General features: G+C 40.4%; 1 protein-coding gene across 15 annotated transcripts in view; it reads left to right on the top strand.

The window, feature by feature from the left end:
• The window catches only part of nrxn2b (neurexin 2b), a 592,634-nt gene that overhangs the window by 189,822 nt on the left and 388,214 nt on the right, over positions 1-14,598 (top strand). For 11 of the 15 annotated variants that reach the window (XM_053343297.1, XM_053343296.1, XM_053343295.1 and 8 more), the window contains one exon: positions 13,239-13,540. In XM_053343297.1, the coding sequence (XP_053199272.1) occupies positions 13,239-13,540 (302 nt within the window). The remainder of the gene's footprint in view (positions 1-13,238; positions 13,541-14,598) is intronic. The other 4 variants (XM_053343294.1, XM_053343293.1, XM_053343283.1 and 1 more) reach the window with 2 other exon arrangements.

The raw sequence follows: 14,598 nt of genomic DNA, 5'->3' as shown, positions 1-14,598 counted from the left end.
TTAACCATGCTGTCAACACGTCTGTACCCTGACTGCTTCACAACTCATACCTTTCATGTGACTCCTAACAACTGCTCTGACTGCCATGTGACCTCAAACACTCTCATGTTGAATCAATAAGATAGGAATAGATTGACTCCCTGCCCAAAAGAACTGGCGATGTCAAAACTACACATCACATTCATTTGCTTTTGACTAATTACTACTACATACTACCTTCCTTTAACTACAAGCTGTGGTCTTTGTATTCAAAGATGCAGGATGTTTCAATATGCATTGTTCTAGCAATAAATACAATGCACAAATGTCTAGTTCATCTGTAAAGTAGGGGGGAAAAACATTTCTGTATATTTTTGTGCAGCAAGTCATATGTCTGGCTCTGTAAATGTGCAAAACACTATGTATAAATGTGTGAACGTGCTTATCATGATGCAGCAAAGCTTTTTTTCTGGCTGGGAGTGGCCTTGTATAATCAAGTCTGTGTCAGTGATCCTAAACAGCTCCCTCTAAGTTCCTATGATTGAATGCACAAGGGCATGACAATGATGTATAGTTAAGGAGACAAAAGCCTCTTTCACTTTCTCTGCTGAAACTTTGTTTTAGGAATTGAACCGGCAGTCTCATAGTCAACAGCTCACACGTTAGAAACAACTCATCCTGATATTTTGTCATTTTTGTCTTTGAAAAAGGTGCTGATTTTACAAACTGATAATTCAAATTGGAACTTCGAGGACATGTAACAATATATCTTTTGTATTTACTCTTAATTTTGCATGACCTTTTATGGATATTTGATTTAAACCCCAACATATAATGTAAAAAAAACCAAAACATTATTTTCACTCGTTTTACCAGCCAGAAGCAAAATGATTACAACAACAAACATTAACTCATAGAAGAATACAGTATATATATATATATATATATATATATACTGTATTCTTCTATGAGCTAATGTAATATAATAATAATATAATACAGTTATCTCACCAGTTCACTGCTTCTATCTCACTGCACACCACATGGACTGATTCATTCATCATTGACAAGCCTCCAGAGGTAAAGGTTAGCATTTAGCTAAAGGGTGCCTAATACATCAGCGGATTAAATCCCATTTAAGCTCCTGTGTTCTCTTTGTTGTCCAGTCTGTGAACCCTCTGATAATTTTACATTCACCTTCAAATGTCAGTGTAAATATTGATCAGGTGTAAAAGCTTAATAAGGACTTCCCAAGAGTCTTGCTTGGCTATCTGCATGCATTGTACATTTAGTTTCCACCCACACACTCAGACTCATTTCAGCAGTATTTATGTATTAATTTATTTTTATTTATTTTATGTTTTTAAAGTATGGGCTTCATTAGGATTCCACTAGAGTACCAGAGGAGTACAAGTTGTTGAAAAGACTTGCCAGATCCCTGTGGAATTTGTTACAATGCAGTTTTGACATGTCGCCCTTATTTGTTTAATAGTTTAAAAGTTGTCAGATACACAATACCAAATTCTCCTTTCCTCACTTCATACCAACGTCTCCCCTTGTCTGCAAACAGCCATGTTTTCCAGCTCCTCTGTGGGCAGTTACACAGTTTTTCAATAACAAGTTCAAGAGGTCAAACGCCTCCAGCAACAAGTTTGGCTCATTAAAACTCTTCCCCAGCTGAATGAATGCCTTGTTAGCAGTTCAACATGTAGGATTACTTATTGCTTCTCTCTCAAAATTGGCATTTGCTCTTCTGCTTTTTTGGAGTGTGAGCTTGCGTGTGTAATGTATTATTATTTTTTAACCCTAAAGTGAGTCATACCCTTTTAACTTTTTCATGGATATCATTGTTCTTCTACGCTTTTCTATGTTTTGTAGTCTCTGTTACTGCAACAACGCTACTGTTGGGAGGGTATGCACTACTTTCATGACACATGCTGTCTTTTCACCTGCCAGGGATTAGCATGTTCTCCTGAGTTTCACCCCCAACTAAGCAGGCCCTCTGACCAATCAGCAGAAGTTGCTAATGCAGCAACAATGATGTAAAGACTCATCGGTTTCCTATACAGCTGACAGTGTTTGTTGGTGGAGTTACCTTTATGGAGAACTGAACTCCAATCTTGGCGGTGTCAGAATGTGAAAGGCATCGTATCATTGGAGGGAAATAGAGTGATAATAAGTGTCTTGTCTTGCCATGTATAACATCAATTATTCGGCATCCGCCTGAAGATATCAGGGTGTCCTTATTTCCCTAGGATTATGTTTATAAAAGAAGAGACCAGCTCAATGCTGCAGTACTCATCAGCTTTAATATAATAATGGGCACACACACACACACACACACACACACACACACACAGAGTCACACTACTACACAAAACTGCTACAATACAATAACACACCACTGTCGGCGATGACATTAACATATTAAGCAAAGCAGTTTACAATGGATAATTCTTCAGGCAATTTGCCAAGGATTCTCATACAATTAAACGAACCACCATAAAACACCATCAGGCACACGTCCAAATAAACACATTGTCTTTCATTTTTCTTTGCTGTATTGGCAGTAATTCGTGATAACTTTGTTAAGACTGTGCATTTCATTAAATTTGAAGCATGTTTTTCTTCAGGCTGTCAATGAACATTTTAATTTAACTGTAGTCTGTTTTTTAAAAGAGTAACTTAAATACGTGCAGACCATATGCACATTTGTGCAAATATGCAGAATATGCAAATTGTTTTTGTCTTTTGCAAGACATTTTCACCACAGTTCAATATAAAGTTAATGAACCAAACCTAACTAATGTTCACTGGAGCCATAGGAAGAAAACAATCTATACTTCAGTATTCCACACAGCTTCTTTCATGGTGCTGCGGTAAGATATGACCATCAGTCTGATCACTCTAGCGGAGAATGGCCATCTATGTGAAAAAATAAGTGTGCATCTACAGTTATCTTGGGTATAAGTCTGATTTTTTTTTATGGTAAATAAGCTTGAGTTGGGATTGGCAAACAGCTACCATCATAGGAGTTTCAGTTATTCCACACATAATATCAGTTTTGGTTTTTAAATTGGACTTGTCTCATTCTAAAAATGTTTATAAAAAAAAAAAAAAATGTGGATAGGAGGTGTTTGCCAACATCTTCATTCCAGCACCGAAGAGAGAAGGTATCTCAGAAATAAATCTTGTATCTCTCTGTAATGTGATCCAATGTACAAGATGTGTGGATAAGTACAACTTGACAGTGGAGGAGGCTCCCATTGCTAAAACGAAGGGCATGTTCTTGCTCAAATTAATATGGCTTATTATGTCCTTTATGTGCCTTGCAGTCAGAGCCCTGTTGGCTAAAGAGCCCACCATTCAGGAGCACCTGAGCCTATTGTTAGTGTCAGTATACTTGACATTTCCTTTGTGTCTCAGTTGAGCTCAGGTACTGAATAGCTCTCCACTGTAATAAGTAACCTGCTAGACACCCACAAAGAAAAGTTAAGATTATAATCAGAGGTCAACGTTAAGGTTAGAAATCTACTTGCCCAAAGCCAACTTTCACTTGCCTTTATACACATTTTTTGTATGTAAAAGCCATCAAAAAGCAACAAAGACAAAGGTGAATTGTCATTAAATCCTTGTAAAAGTAAATGCAACAGAGCAAGGACTATTGCATAAAAAAATCATGAAGTACAATCTATAGCAGAGGCTTTGTATCTATGACCTAACACAACCATACACATAGAAATCTTAATTACACCTAATGTGCTCTCTGCCTTACTGACAGTCATCTTATACCCTCATGTACAACACCTCAGCATTGACATTGGCAACTGCTGGCCCTTCAGTTCTCATATACAGCTGTTGATAAAGGGAGAGCGAGGACCAGCTCAACCACCATCAGAAGCAGGAGGGGTTGTCAGCAGCCCTCTTAGTTGCCATACAAGTGAGATGTTTTTGGCTCTTGTTATGCCACTCCATTGACACTTTTTGGAAACTTGACATGCCTTTGAAAAATGACCCTGTTTTATCTGCCTTGCCCTCAAACTTGTGGTAAACTGCACAATACATACTTAGAGTTTAGCCCACATCCTCTTAACACCATCCAACTAAACTCCTGTTAACAAGATAATTGAAATGCTCACTTGTGCTTCAGCTCATTAATTTTGTCCTTATTCACCACCATTTTCTCTCAAGTGACACATCTGACAGCTTGCTCAATTTTTGATTGGCCAACTGCACATGCCAATATTCTCCAAGGGGGAGGGGGCTATGGTGTGTGCCGGAGAACAAGAACATAATACAACAATGATCTTTTTTTATTTTATCATTTATTTACCACTTGTCTGATCGGGTAAGTGATTTGCTAGATTTACTTGCCCCAGGCAATCAGGCAGTCCTTATTATTGAGCCATGACATACATTTAAAAAGTACAATTATACATTAAAATGTAATGAAATGCACCGTCTGACTCTCTCAGCCCTTAAAACTATACATAAATAAGAAATAAAGAAAAAAGAAAAACAATAAGTAAGATATCCCACAAATAATAAATCACTGAGTTATGTAAGGCTTACTGTTCAGTAATATAAGCGACTGGGGGTAAAAGCTGTCTTTGAGGCAGCTGGTGCGATCTCTGATGCTCCTTCCTTAGGGAAGGAATGAGAGCAGACCCTGTGCTGGGTGGCTGGTGGTGTAGCAGGAGGTGGAAATGACCTGAATCTGTGGCAGTGAGTTTCCTCAGATTTTTGAAGCTGTTTTTTACTGTCCTCTTTCAATTGTTTGAGGTCTTATTCAGTCATACCACACCAGTATGCTTCCAGTAAGGATGCACTCCAAAAAGCAGAGTTTTTGTGGATAGTTTATATTTTTTATGTCACCACAGAAAGTAGAGTCTCTGTTGTGCCGTCTTAAAGACACAACTGGTATTTAGAGACCTGGAGACGGAGTCAAGAGGGTCCCTTTCAATTTCAACAGGGACATTGTTGTTGCAAATTGTTCAGCCAAAGCAACAATTATGTCCTTTGTTACATTTAGGGACAGGTTGTTGTCTTCAAACCATATGGATAGGTCCCTCATCTCCTTCCTTGTAGGCATCCTCGTTTTTGTCATTTGCTAGTCCAATCACTGTGGTGTCATCTGAGAATTTCACAGTGCTGTTATTATGATATTTGGCAACACAGTGATGTGTGAGCAGAATGTAGAGTGAGGGACAAAGGCAACAACCCTGTGGTGCTCATCTGTAGTAAAGAATTATGGTAGATGAGTAGCTGGTATCTAGTCTTACTGTCTGTGCCTGTCAGAAAGTCATATAACCATTTACATGTTCCCTAAGCTTGTTGAGGTTTACATACGTATATCTAAAAGAAACTAAGTTTTCAAAGCTTTTAAGCAACATGTTTTAATCACTAATACAGGATACATGTGTTTTGATTTCTGGGTACAGGCTAAATGAGAGTTTTCTTAAAGCATATGTGAACTGGAGCAGGTATTATGAACATTAGATGAGATACTATGAAAGAAATGCATAACTGAGGAAAAACAAATGGGGGGAAAAAGCAGAAAGAGTGTGTATGACGGAAAGAGAGAAAGAGGTGGAGTGGAGTCACGAGGCTGCTGCCATGGTGTTTGATATTGCAGTTACAACATGGATTGTTTCCAAGGCAACAGACAATTAAAGGCAACGGTTTTATCCCCATCAAACCTTATCCATTAGTATCGGAAATGATCCAGTTCGTAGGAAACAGGCAAAAGTGTCTCGTTAAAAAGCATGTGCGTAAACTCCTGGAGATGACAGTGAGGGAGGGGGTCAAAAAGGTCCTCACCTCACAATGCTGACACAGTCCAACTTGAGGCACACATTGTTTTCAGTTTCATGTCAGGGTTATGTGACCAAACTTACAGTAACAGTCTAGAAATGAGGAAGACATTTTATATTCAGAACACGCTTGATTCTGTTCTTACCAGCTCTATGGAAAGATTTACTCTTTCCTTCTTTGCCACCTGCACGCTCCGCCAGCGACCTTCAAATACTGTCAATCAAAGCAAGCGCATAAAGGATTAAATTAAAACGAACCGCACACCCTTAAAATGTGACCTGCAGCTACATTTAAAAGTGGAGAAGCAAAAAGAATCTAATCAAGTGTCTTTATGCCAAGGGCTCTTAAATGAATGTCCTCCACCAGCACAAGTCTATAGACACCATGTAGACATACATTACTAATAAAGTCAAGTGGCTGATTAGAATGGTAGATACATACACATTGTACAGGTAAAGTCTAGTATACAATGTCAAAGATGAAACGGCACAAATGCAACAGGCATAAAAGCCACAAAAATGTATTTATTCCATCTGACTGTTACTATAGATGTAATTTACCTTATTTGACTTTTAATTAGTTTTGCTAATTAATCTTAATCTTGAGCTAGATTTGGATATATATTCTCTGTACCTTCCCTACAGCAGTTCATACCACACTACAATCCACCTCATATAGGAAAAAGGCTGTCTCTCAATCTTGTTGTGCTTTATCCACCTGTATCACCTCCAGGAAATTAGAGGCTCTCTATCATCCTAAAACCTGGCACACTGGATTTCGGTATCAATATTGTGTGTCTGTAAGGCTCAAGTAAGTAAGTCTCAAAAGGCAATGGAGACAACTTAAATGGCTCCTGCATTACCTCACTGGGGACAGCTCATTCAATACACTCGTGCTTTTTTCGTGGCATCCCACAGAACAAAAGAACATTGTAAATGGCATGATAGGACATTCGCTATGGCTCAACAAACACCTCTTAAGCGGAGGAAGAATGGTCACTGCAACAAAGAACTTTGGCCTTCAGCAAATGAGCTGGGCAGACAGCAAATTATACCCCCTTCATTACAGGATTGCAATCAGTCCATGGATCAATACATACAGTAATCACCCGCTGTGCAGAGAAAGGAGAGTGGAGAGAATTGACGATGGGAACAATGTTCCCCCATTTCAGCCTTATGTCAATGGGCTACAGATCTATAAATGTATCCACAAATTACCAACTCAGCTAACTAGATGGCGTCGTAGGCTAGCTCAGTGCAAGATAATGGGGGGAAGGTGGATGATTTTGTGATTTATTATGATACAATATTTCATGAAAAACTCACAATAGCAAAAGCATAGCAGGCCAATAGCATTATTATTGTTCTGGTCACAAACATGACAACAAGAAGTCCTGTTATACCAGGTTCCGGAAAAAAAATAAGAAGGGTCGTTCAGTTAGGAGAGAAAGCATGATCCAGTCATATACATGTAGAGCAAACCTTGTAATGTGATCTTTGAGAGGGGTCATACAAACTTTGCCGTCTTGACAACCTCCCAGAGTTGTAAAACGTTTCGCAGACTTTTTTCTATGATCATTTTTGTTCAACGCAGTGCTGTTTTTGAGCTGCATGAGAGGCTCCATTCACAGCACAAAAGTCTGGGTCGACTTCAAGTTGATTTGAAGACCAGATCCAGTTGAGTTTGACTCAAGATTAGCTAAATCAAGGATCTGTGTTAGGCTCAATGCAAACTCAAGGATATAACATTTGTACTGTAAATCTATCTTGCTTTTGTTCTTTCACTCTCTCTTTTGTTTTAGTTATTTCGTGTGCAATGTCTTGGCAAAACGTTCAATAAACAAAGATTTTTCCCAGCGCTTCACAAACCTTTGCCTGTGTCTCAGAGCTAGCATAGGACACTAGCCACTGTCTGTGGACCCAGCAGGGCCTATTTGATTCATGAAGCAGCATCAAAGCTCTCATATGCTTTGTACATCTCCTACTGCTTTCTCTCATCTTGTTGTTGAATCGTTTCACCAAAGCTGTCGGATACTCTCTCTGCAGGGTGGATGGCACTCGTCGGAAGCTAATAGAGGGTGACTGTATATGCACATGTGGGTGTGTTGGTACACGTGGGTGTGTAAGAACAGTGAGGTAATGTGATGTGACGAGTGGATTTGCCAGCATGTGGTCATCTAGAGTTTGGATGCTTCCACATGCACATACATACACACACTTGTCTTATTCCATTCTCCTTTTTCTAATTCGCCTAAAACTACCTAATTACTCCTGATATGTAATCCAATCGGCCAAAAAGCAGTATGTTAGGGTTCATTATGCGTTGACTAATGCACCACACAAGTTTGGATGGAGCCATTCATGCAGCTCATCTTATTAAACCTGCTCTCTCTCCCTCCCTCTGTCTCTCTGTCTCTCTGTCTCTCTGTCTCTCTCTCTCCCTCTCTCTCTCTCTCTCTCTCTCTCTCTCTCTCTCTCTCTCTCTCTCTCTCTCTCTCTCTCTCTCTCTCTCTCTCTCTCTCTCTCTCTCTCTCTCTCTCTCTCTCTCTCTCTCTCTCTCTCTTTCTCTCTCTCTCTCTCTTAGTCTGAGTGGAATCCAATTTAATAACACATGCTGTACTGTGCTTTTATTGCTGTAATATCCACCAAAGACCACCCTAAAATGGCACTTTTGGGGCAGCATTGACAAACACAGATTGCACTTGTGTTCTCATGACATTTTATATCCATTTATGATTGTGTGTTTTTCCTGAGTGAGGACACCTGTTATAAATATCCACAGATCATAATTCATGACATTACTATTACTTGCTTGCTAGACAGATAAACAAAATACTTACTTTCACAACCTGATGCTTATTCGCTTGTGGCTCTGTGCTCAATTAAAGCTTTGTATGAGTACTGTGTGTGTGTGTGTGTGTGTGTGTGTGTGTGTGTGTGTGTGGTGTGTGAGAGAGAGAGAGAGAGAGAGAGAGAGAGAGAGTTGGACAGCACAATGGTCCAAGTCAATGGCATTGATTTTGCATCATCTGGAATTCCATCCTCTTCCTCCCCTCCCTCCTCCCCCATCACTCTTTCACTGTGCATCTCAAAGACAGGAAGAGCCCCTGTAAGAACAATAAAGGCCAGGGGTCACCAAGGGCAAGCTGCTTGGCTCACCAACTGCACCAAAGTCCTTAGCTATTGCCAGCTACATGATATTGACAGAGGTGGCAGTGGAGGTTGACCTTACTGAAAGCATTTTGTGTATAAAAGCAGGAGGGAGACTGGAAAAGTGATTTTTTTTAGGATGTGGTCTAAACTAAGTTGGATCTGGAGTGAAGCCAGAAACAGCTGCAATAACACTATTCATATCAGCTCTTTGGATCCAGTGAACTTCCGAATCCGACGTGTGGGAGATGCAAAAGCTACCAAAGACAGCAGATATACATGGGCAGATGATAATCGCTGGGTTCCCTCAATACATTCGCTTATTCATGAAACATCAGTTGGTTGTATTGCTCTGCAGAGACGCAGGGAGTATCGTTTTTGACCCCCTAAAAATACCAAGTACGAAAGGTCTGTCCACCAAACGTATTGAAATCAAACACCAGAGGAACTCAACATTTAATTAATAATAAAGACGCTATTACGGGTGGCTAAATTTCAAATGAGTCATTTCAGTAATGTAGTCAGGGCCTTCTGTGAGGTTAATTGAGACCTTGACAGCACTCTAGTCTCTGCTGCGTGCTAGTGTGTCTTGTCTTACCTCTGGCTACGGCGTCGGCTCTTGGGCTTTATAGAGAGAGATTTGATCTGTGTGAAAAGCGTCTACTCCTAGTGTGTGTGCACGCATGTAATCACAGAGTGCTGCCATGGGAGCGCGAGGACGAGATAGAGATGTACAGTAGATGTGTAAGAGGAGAAACAGATGTATGGCGACAAGCACGTATTCATGGGAAGTGAAGTGGTCTCACAGAAGGGAGAGAAGAGTCATTCTTTGTATTAGTTTTTGTGTATGTTGAAAGCAGAGGCTGAAGTGATCTTCCTCGCTGTCCGGGGGGGGGGGCTAGGAGGAGAGGGAGGCGAGGGAGGCTTTTCCAGTGCTCTGCCTTGTGGAGGAGGATCACCGACTTCCTGGAGCATACAGGATATACAGAAAATTACTTAACTAGCACTATGGGATGTATCAGTGTCAATTTCTGGATAACACAGCGATGCATTACTGGCTGCTCTGTTCTGTAATTTTTGCTACCTCTGCCTCTAAAGTCAAGAACAAAAACCATACAATTGTGTTCATTTTGAAATAATCCATTGAGGGACATTATTGGCATTGTGACCAAATTAACAAGTGCAACCGTGAAAAGCACCCCCCCCCCCCCAAACCCCACCCCTCCCCATCCTATCCTGTCACTCCCTGATCCTCTCTAGCTTTATCTCCTCTTCTCAGCCTTCTGTTCATTAAACAGACATAAACAAAAGAAAGTTTTTTGTTTGCAGCTCGTGTCTCTCCATTGCATACGGCTCAGTCTCGCTGAGCTCATGGAAGCAATAACAAGCAGTTTGTTACCGTTAACAGCCCATACTTTGGGAGGGGGTCCAACTTAATACATAATTGAAAATGGTTGCTGTGGTCCATTTGCTACGCTTTTGTTCTTCCTACATCAGCAACGCAGGCACCGCCAGGAGGTTGCTCTTGGGGGATTTGCTATTTTTTCTCTGTCATTTTTCCCCTCCATCTCTTTCTCTCTCTCCTTTGATGCCTCTTTTTTCTCCGATGACAATTCACACTTCAGTTGAGATTGCTCTAAATTTCTATTTCAGCCAAAACGCTCTTTTAAGTAGCTGTCTCTATGTCTGAATGCCATTTGTCCCTCACTTCCTCGTTTTTGCCACCACATAAAATGTTTTCTTTTATGTGAGTGCATGCACCCATATTATGTGGCTGTGTTTGTCTCAAAGTGAGCTCCATCATCCCCTTTAATGTTTCAGAGCTGCAGCAGTTAGTTTGTCACTTAAAACAGCACCCGCTCGCCCTCTCTTCTTGAATCATTTTTCTTTTTTCACATGAAATCTGCAAAGCACTCATTCCTTAACTCAGTGTTAAAGAATTAGTGATCAACTTTTCCTAAGTAAGCTGGTGATAATTAACAGTCAATGATCATAAACTTGCAGAAAGGTGCACATCTATCTATCTATCAAATGGACACAATATTATTCATCACCACTCCTCTCCTCTCACCTAAGATTGCTCCTGCGGTGAACTGGCTCGCTCATGAGATTTAGCTTTCAATCTGCCGATGGACCACCCCCTCTGGCTAGCCCCAGCTTCTCCCCCTGGGGAAATGCACCAAGGTCTTGCAGTGATTTTGTTGTAATGGAACTTCAGGATAAACTAGATTTGATGATCCACCCATTCGGGGACCTCATGGAGGTCTGAGTTTGGCCCCCCTGTTTCCACCCTAAACCTCATTACCTCAGGCTGATTCTTCAATCTGGTCTCCCAAAGGAGACAGAGGTGGGCAGGGGCAAACGAACACAGGAAGTGAAGTGTCACTTTATATCACAGCTCATGTTGGGAAACCTGTGGATTTGTATCAGCGCTAAGCAGAGATGTTTGTCCAAAGAATACACATATAACAGAAGCAATGATAGAAATGAAATGGACAATGCTAATTTTTCCCAGGCCCACTGACACAAGTGTCCAGTCTTTGACTCATATGATTGAGGTGTCAGTGTTGTGAGTGTTGTTGCAGCTGCACTTTGTGTTCTGACAGCTGCTGGTGTTTGTTCAGTTCCTGACAGATGCACACTGTGTCCTCCTCTACTGCTGTTAGGCTGCTGTTTGACATGTGTCCATTTTACAAACCGGCTGTTTTGACTTGCAGTGTGTGAACGAAGCTCACTGCAGTGGAAGGAGGCCATGTGCTACACACTGACAGACAGTAACAAAGTTGTCAAACACCTTGCCTTTCCTTTTAAGTTTGGCTTTTTTGAGCGGCTCCTCCTGGCTCCACTTTGCTTGGTCTTGGCATTAGTTTTTTCTCTGTGTTATTGTTTCTGCTGCTTCTCTTTCTCCTCCTTACTCTAAAATCCCCTCCTATCTAATTCTAACCCAGCTGTTTGCTTTGCTCTGATGGAAGTAATTTTATTTCACACATGACACACTGCTACTGCTGAATTACTCCAAAAAATGACTCCACTGTAGATGCATCACCACACTGAAGGAATTGTATATGTTGGTTTAATGTGTTGTTAATTTATCCATTAACTAAAACAAATGTTGTTTTTGCTCTGTGAAGCTTTCATGATGAGAACAATTCTTGAGTTCATTAAAGTTGCAACAATAATCAATATTTTGACAGTGCAGTCAGTAACCACATCTACCGTAAAAACCGGTGTATAAGACACAGTCTATTTTGGAGGCTCACATGCTGGGAAAAAACACTTTCTATTAAAGACTGGTCTATTTGAATGCACCAGTAGTTATTAATTTATAAACACATATGTTTATCTCTAAAACTTTTCAATTTACTTTGATTAGAAACACAATTAAAACACAAATATTACACCTGAAACTGTGTGTCAGTTTAATGATCTGGTAATGACTTGCTTAACTGAACTGGACCAATATAATAACTCTGACTGTGTTCCGGTTAGGCTGAGTTTCAATTAAACCTTTTAGAAGAACACAGTAACTTTACATATTTAATACAGTGTGTGTCTGTGTGCTTGCTAGAGTCCAGAAAACTCTTCATCAGAGCTGTCACTGTACGTAAATAGAGTACTGCACCTGAGTCGTGCTTTGGCACATCATGCGTCAACATCAGTTTGGTCTGTAAATACTGAAACATCACAGCAACTAGTGTCTGAAGTACTTCTGATCAACACACGATAATTTTTGCGCACAACACACAACATTAACAGCTCTATTTTCATTAGCTGCAGACACAGCTGGAGTGTGCAGCGCATGCTTGACATCGCTGTTTACAGGATGTTATAGTTCATAGTGTGGATGCACACATCATTATGTTTAAAGTTAAAGTTATAGTTATTGTTATAGCTATCATTCTTATTGTGGACAGCCTTTTACATACCTATAATAATATCCAGATCAAACCCCTATCTGTATCTTACTGGTGAATGGGACTCACCGGTGTATAAGAGGCACCTCACTTTTAAATAATACATACTACAAATATGTTATGCCAGTGCTTGTTATAGATACTTGCAAAGAATACCAGTGTTTCATGACTTTATCTGCTTAGAGATGGAATTTTAGACTTAGAAAGAAAGAAAACAGCTTTAAAATGCTTTTTAAAATAGTTTATTTTAAATATATTATTATATTAAATATATTCACTAGTGTTCTGATATTCTACTACTGTTAAACAAGCATTACCAGACTGATGATATGGTGTAGTCATGCATTCATAGTAATATCTCCTCTTTTGTTCACTTCCACAGGTAAGGAGGAGTCAGTGGCCACCTTCAAGGGCAACGAGTTCTTCTGCTACGACCTGTCGCTGACGCCCATCCAGAGCAGCACCGACGAGATCACGCTTTCCTTCCGCACGCTGCAGCGCAACGGCCTCATGCTCCACACCGGCAAGTCGGCCGACTACGTCAACCTTTCGTTGAAGAGCGGCGCCGTTTGGCTGGTCATCAACCTGGGCTCGGGGGCCTTCGAGGCCCTGGTGGAGCCTGTCAACGGCAAGTTCAACGACAACGCCTGGCATGATGTGCGCGTCACCCGCAACCTGCGCCAGGTAAACACTTCCTACACAATCCAGGGCCACCGCAGTCGGAGTGGTGCCTCTGTCTGCGCTCCACATTTATCTCTGCTGCTTTATTTAACTCTTTTTTGCTGTTTCCATCTTTTTTCTCTTTTCTCTCTGCACATAAAGCACACAGGGAATGTATGTCTCACCTTCCTTCTCTCCTCCACTGTTTCTTGCAGCCCACCTTAACAAACCTTTATATTTTTACAGATTGGTCTGGAACAGAAGGCAGATGTTGTTTTTTTTCTTCTCTTTCTTTCTTTGTTTTATATATTTCTTTGAAGCGACCAAAGATCCATCTCACTATCATATTCAAGGGTAATTTAAAGGTAAAAGCTAAAGTCATGACAGTCCCTGACAATAAAACTATAATACACTTTAATCCCAGCCATTGTTAGATTATAATTAACATAGATTGTAATAAAAGTCAAAGACAACTTTGCATATGTAAAACGTTACAGAGGACATTGTTTTGTGCCGTTATTAATGAAAAACTGGTTGGCCTCAGTATGTATGCACATAATGTACTAGGCTACACTAATGGAATGCACCCTAATTTATCAAAGGTGACAGTGCACTTAAACCCTTTCTGAACAAATTAACCATCACATCTTTACAAACCTTTAATTGTAACTAATGGAAAACAAAAGAGCAAAGGCAACCTCAATGTTTGTGAGTATGTGTGGGAATTGGTGTGTGCCTTTGCATCCCAGCTTGTCCAAACTACTTAATTTTTGCACAGTACACAGCAAAGTGCATACACATACTATACACTCTGTAGGTGCTGGGTTCTCAGGATGAACCAGGTCATCAATAGGCAGTTGCAGATACCAGCAGAGATACAATCAATTTCACTTACACTTGCCGTGCTTACTTCTTCACATTTTTTGGGGTAATTGTAATTGGAATGAATGGCTTGTCAGACCTAATAATGGGCATTGTAAGCGGCCCCGAATGCAAAAAAAGCCTGATGTGAATGCATTAACACAAAGATGGTGAATCAACTTCTTTTCTGTGCGCCTGCAAAAACATTCGCTGGAAGTTGA

The sequence above is a fragment of the Scomber japonicus genome, chromosome 22, assembly GCF_027409825.1.
Source record: "Scomber japonicus isolate fScoJap1 chromosome 22, fScoJap1.pri, whole genome shotgun sequence".
NCBI classification, from domain to species: domain Eukaryota; kingdom Metazoa; phylum Chordata; class Actinopteri; order Scombriformes; family Scombridae; genus Scomber; species Scomber japonicus.
The sequence above is the reverse complement of the archived record's forward strand: the minus strand, read 5'-3'. Positions and strand labels throughout refer to the sequence as shown.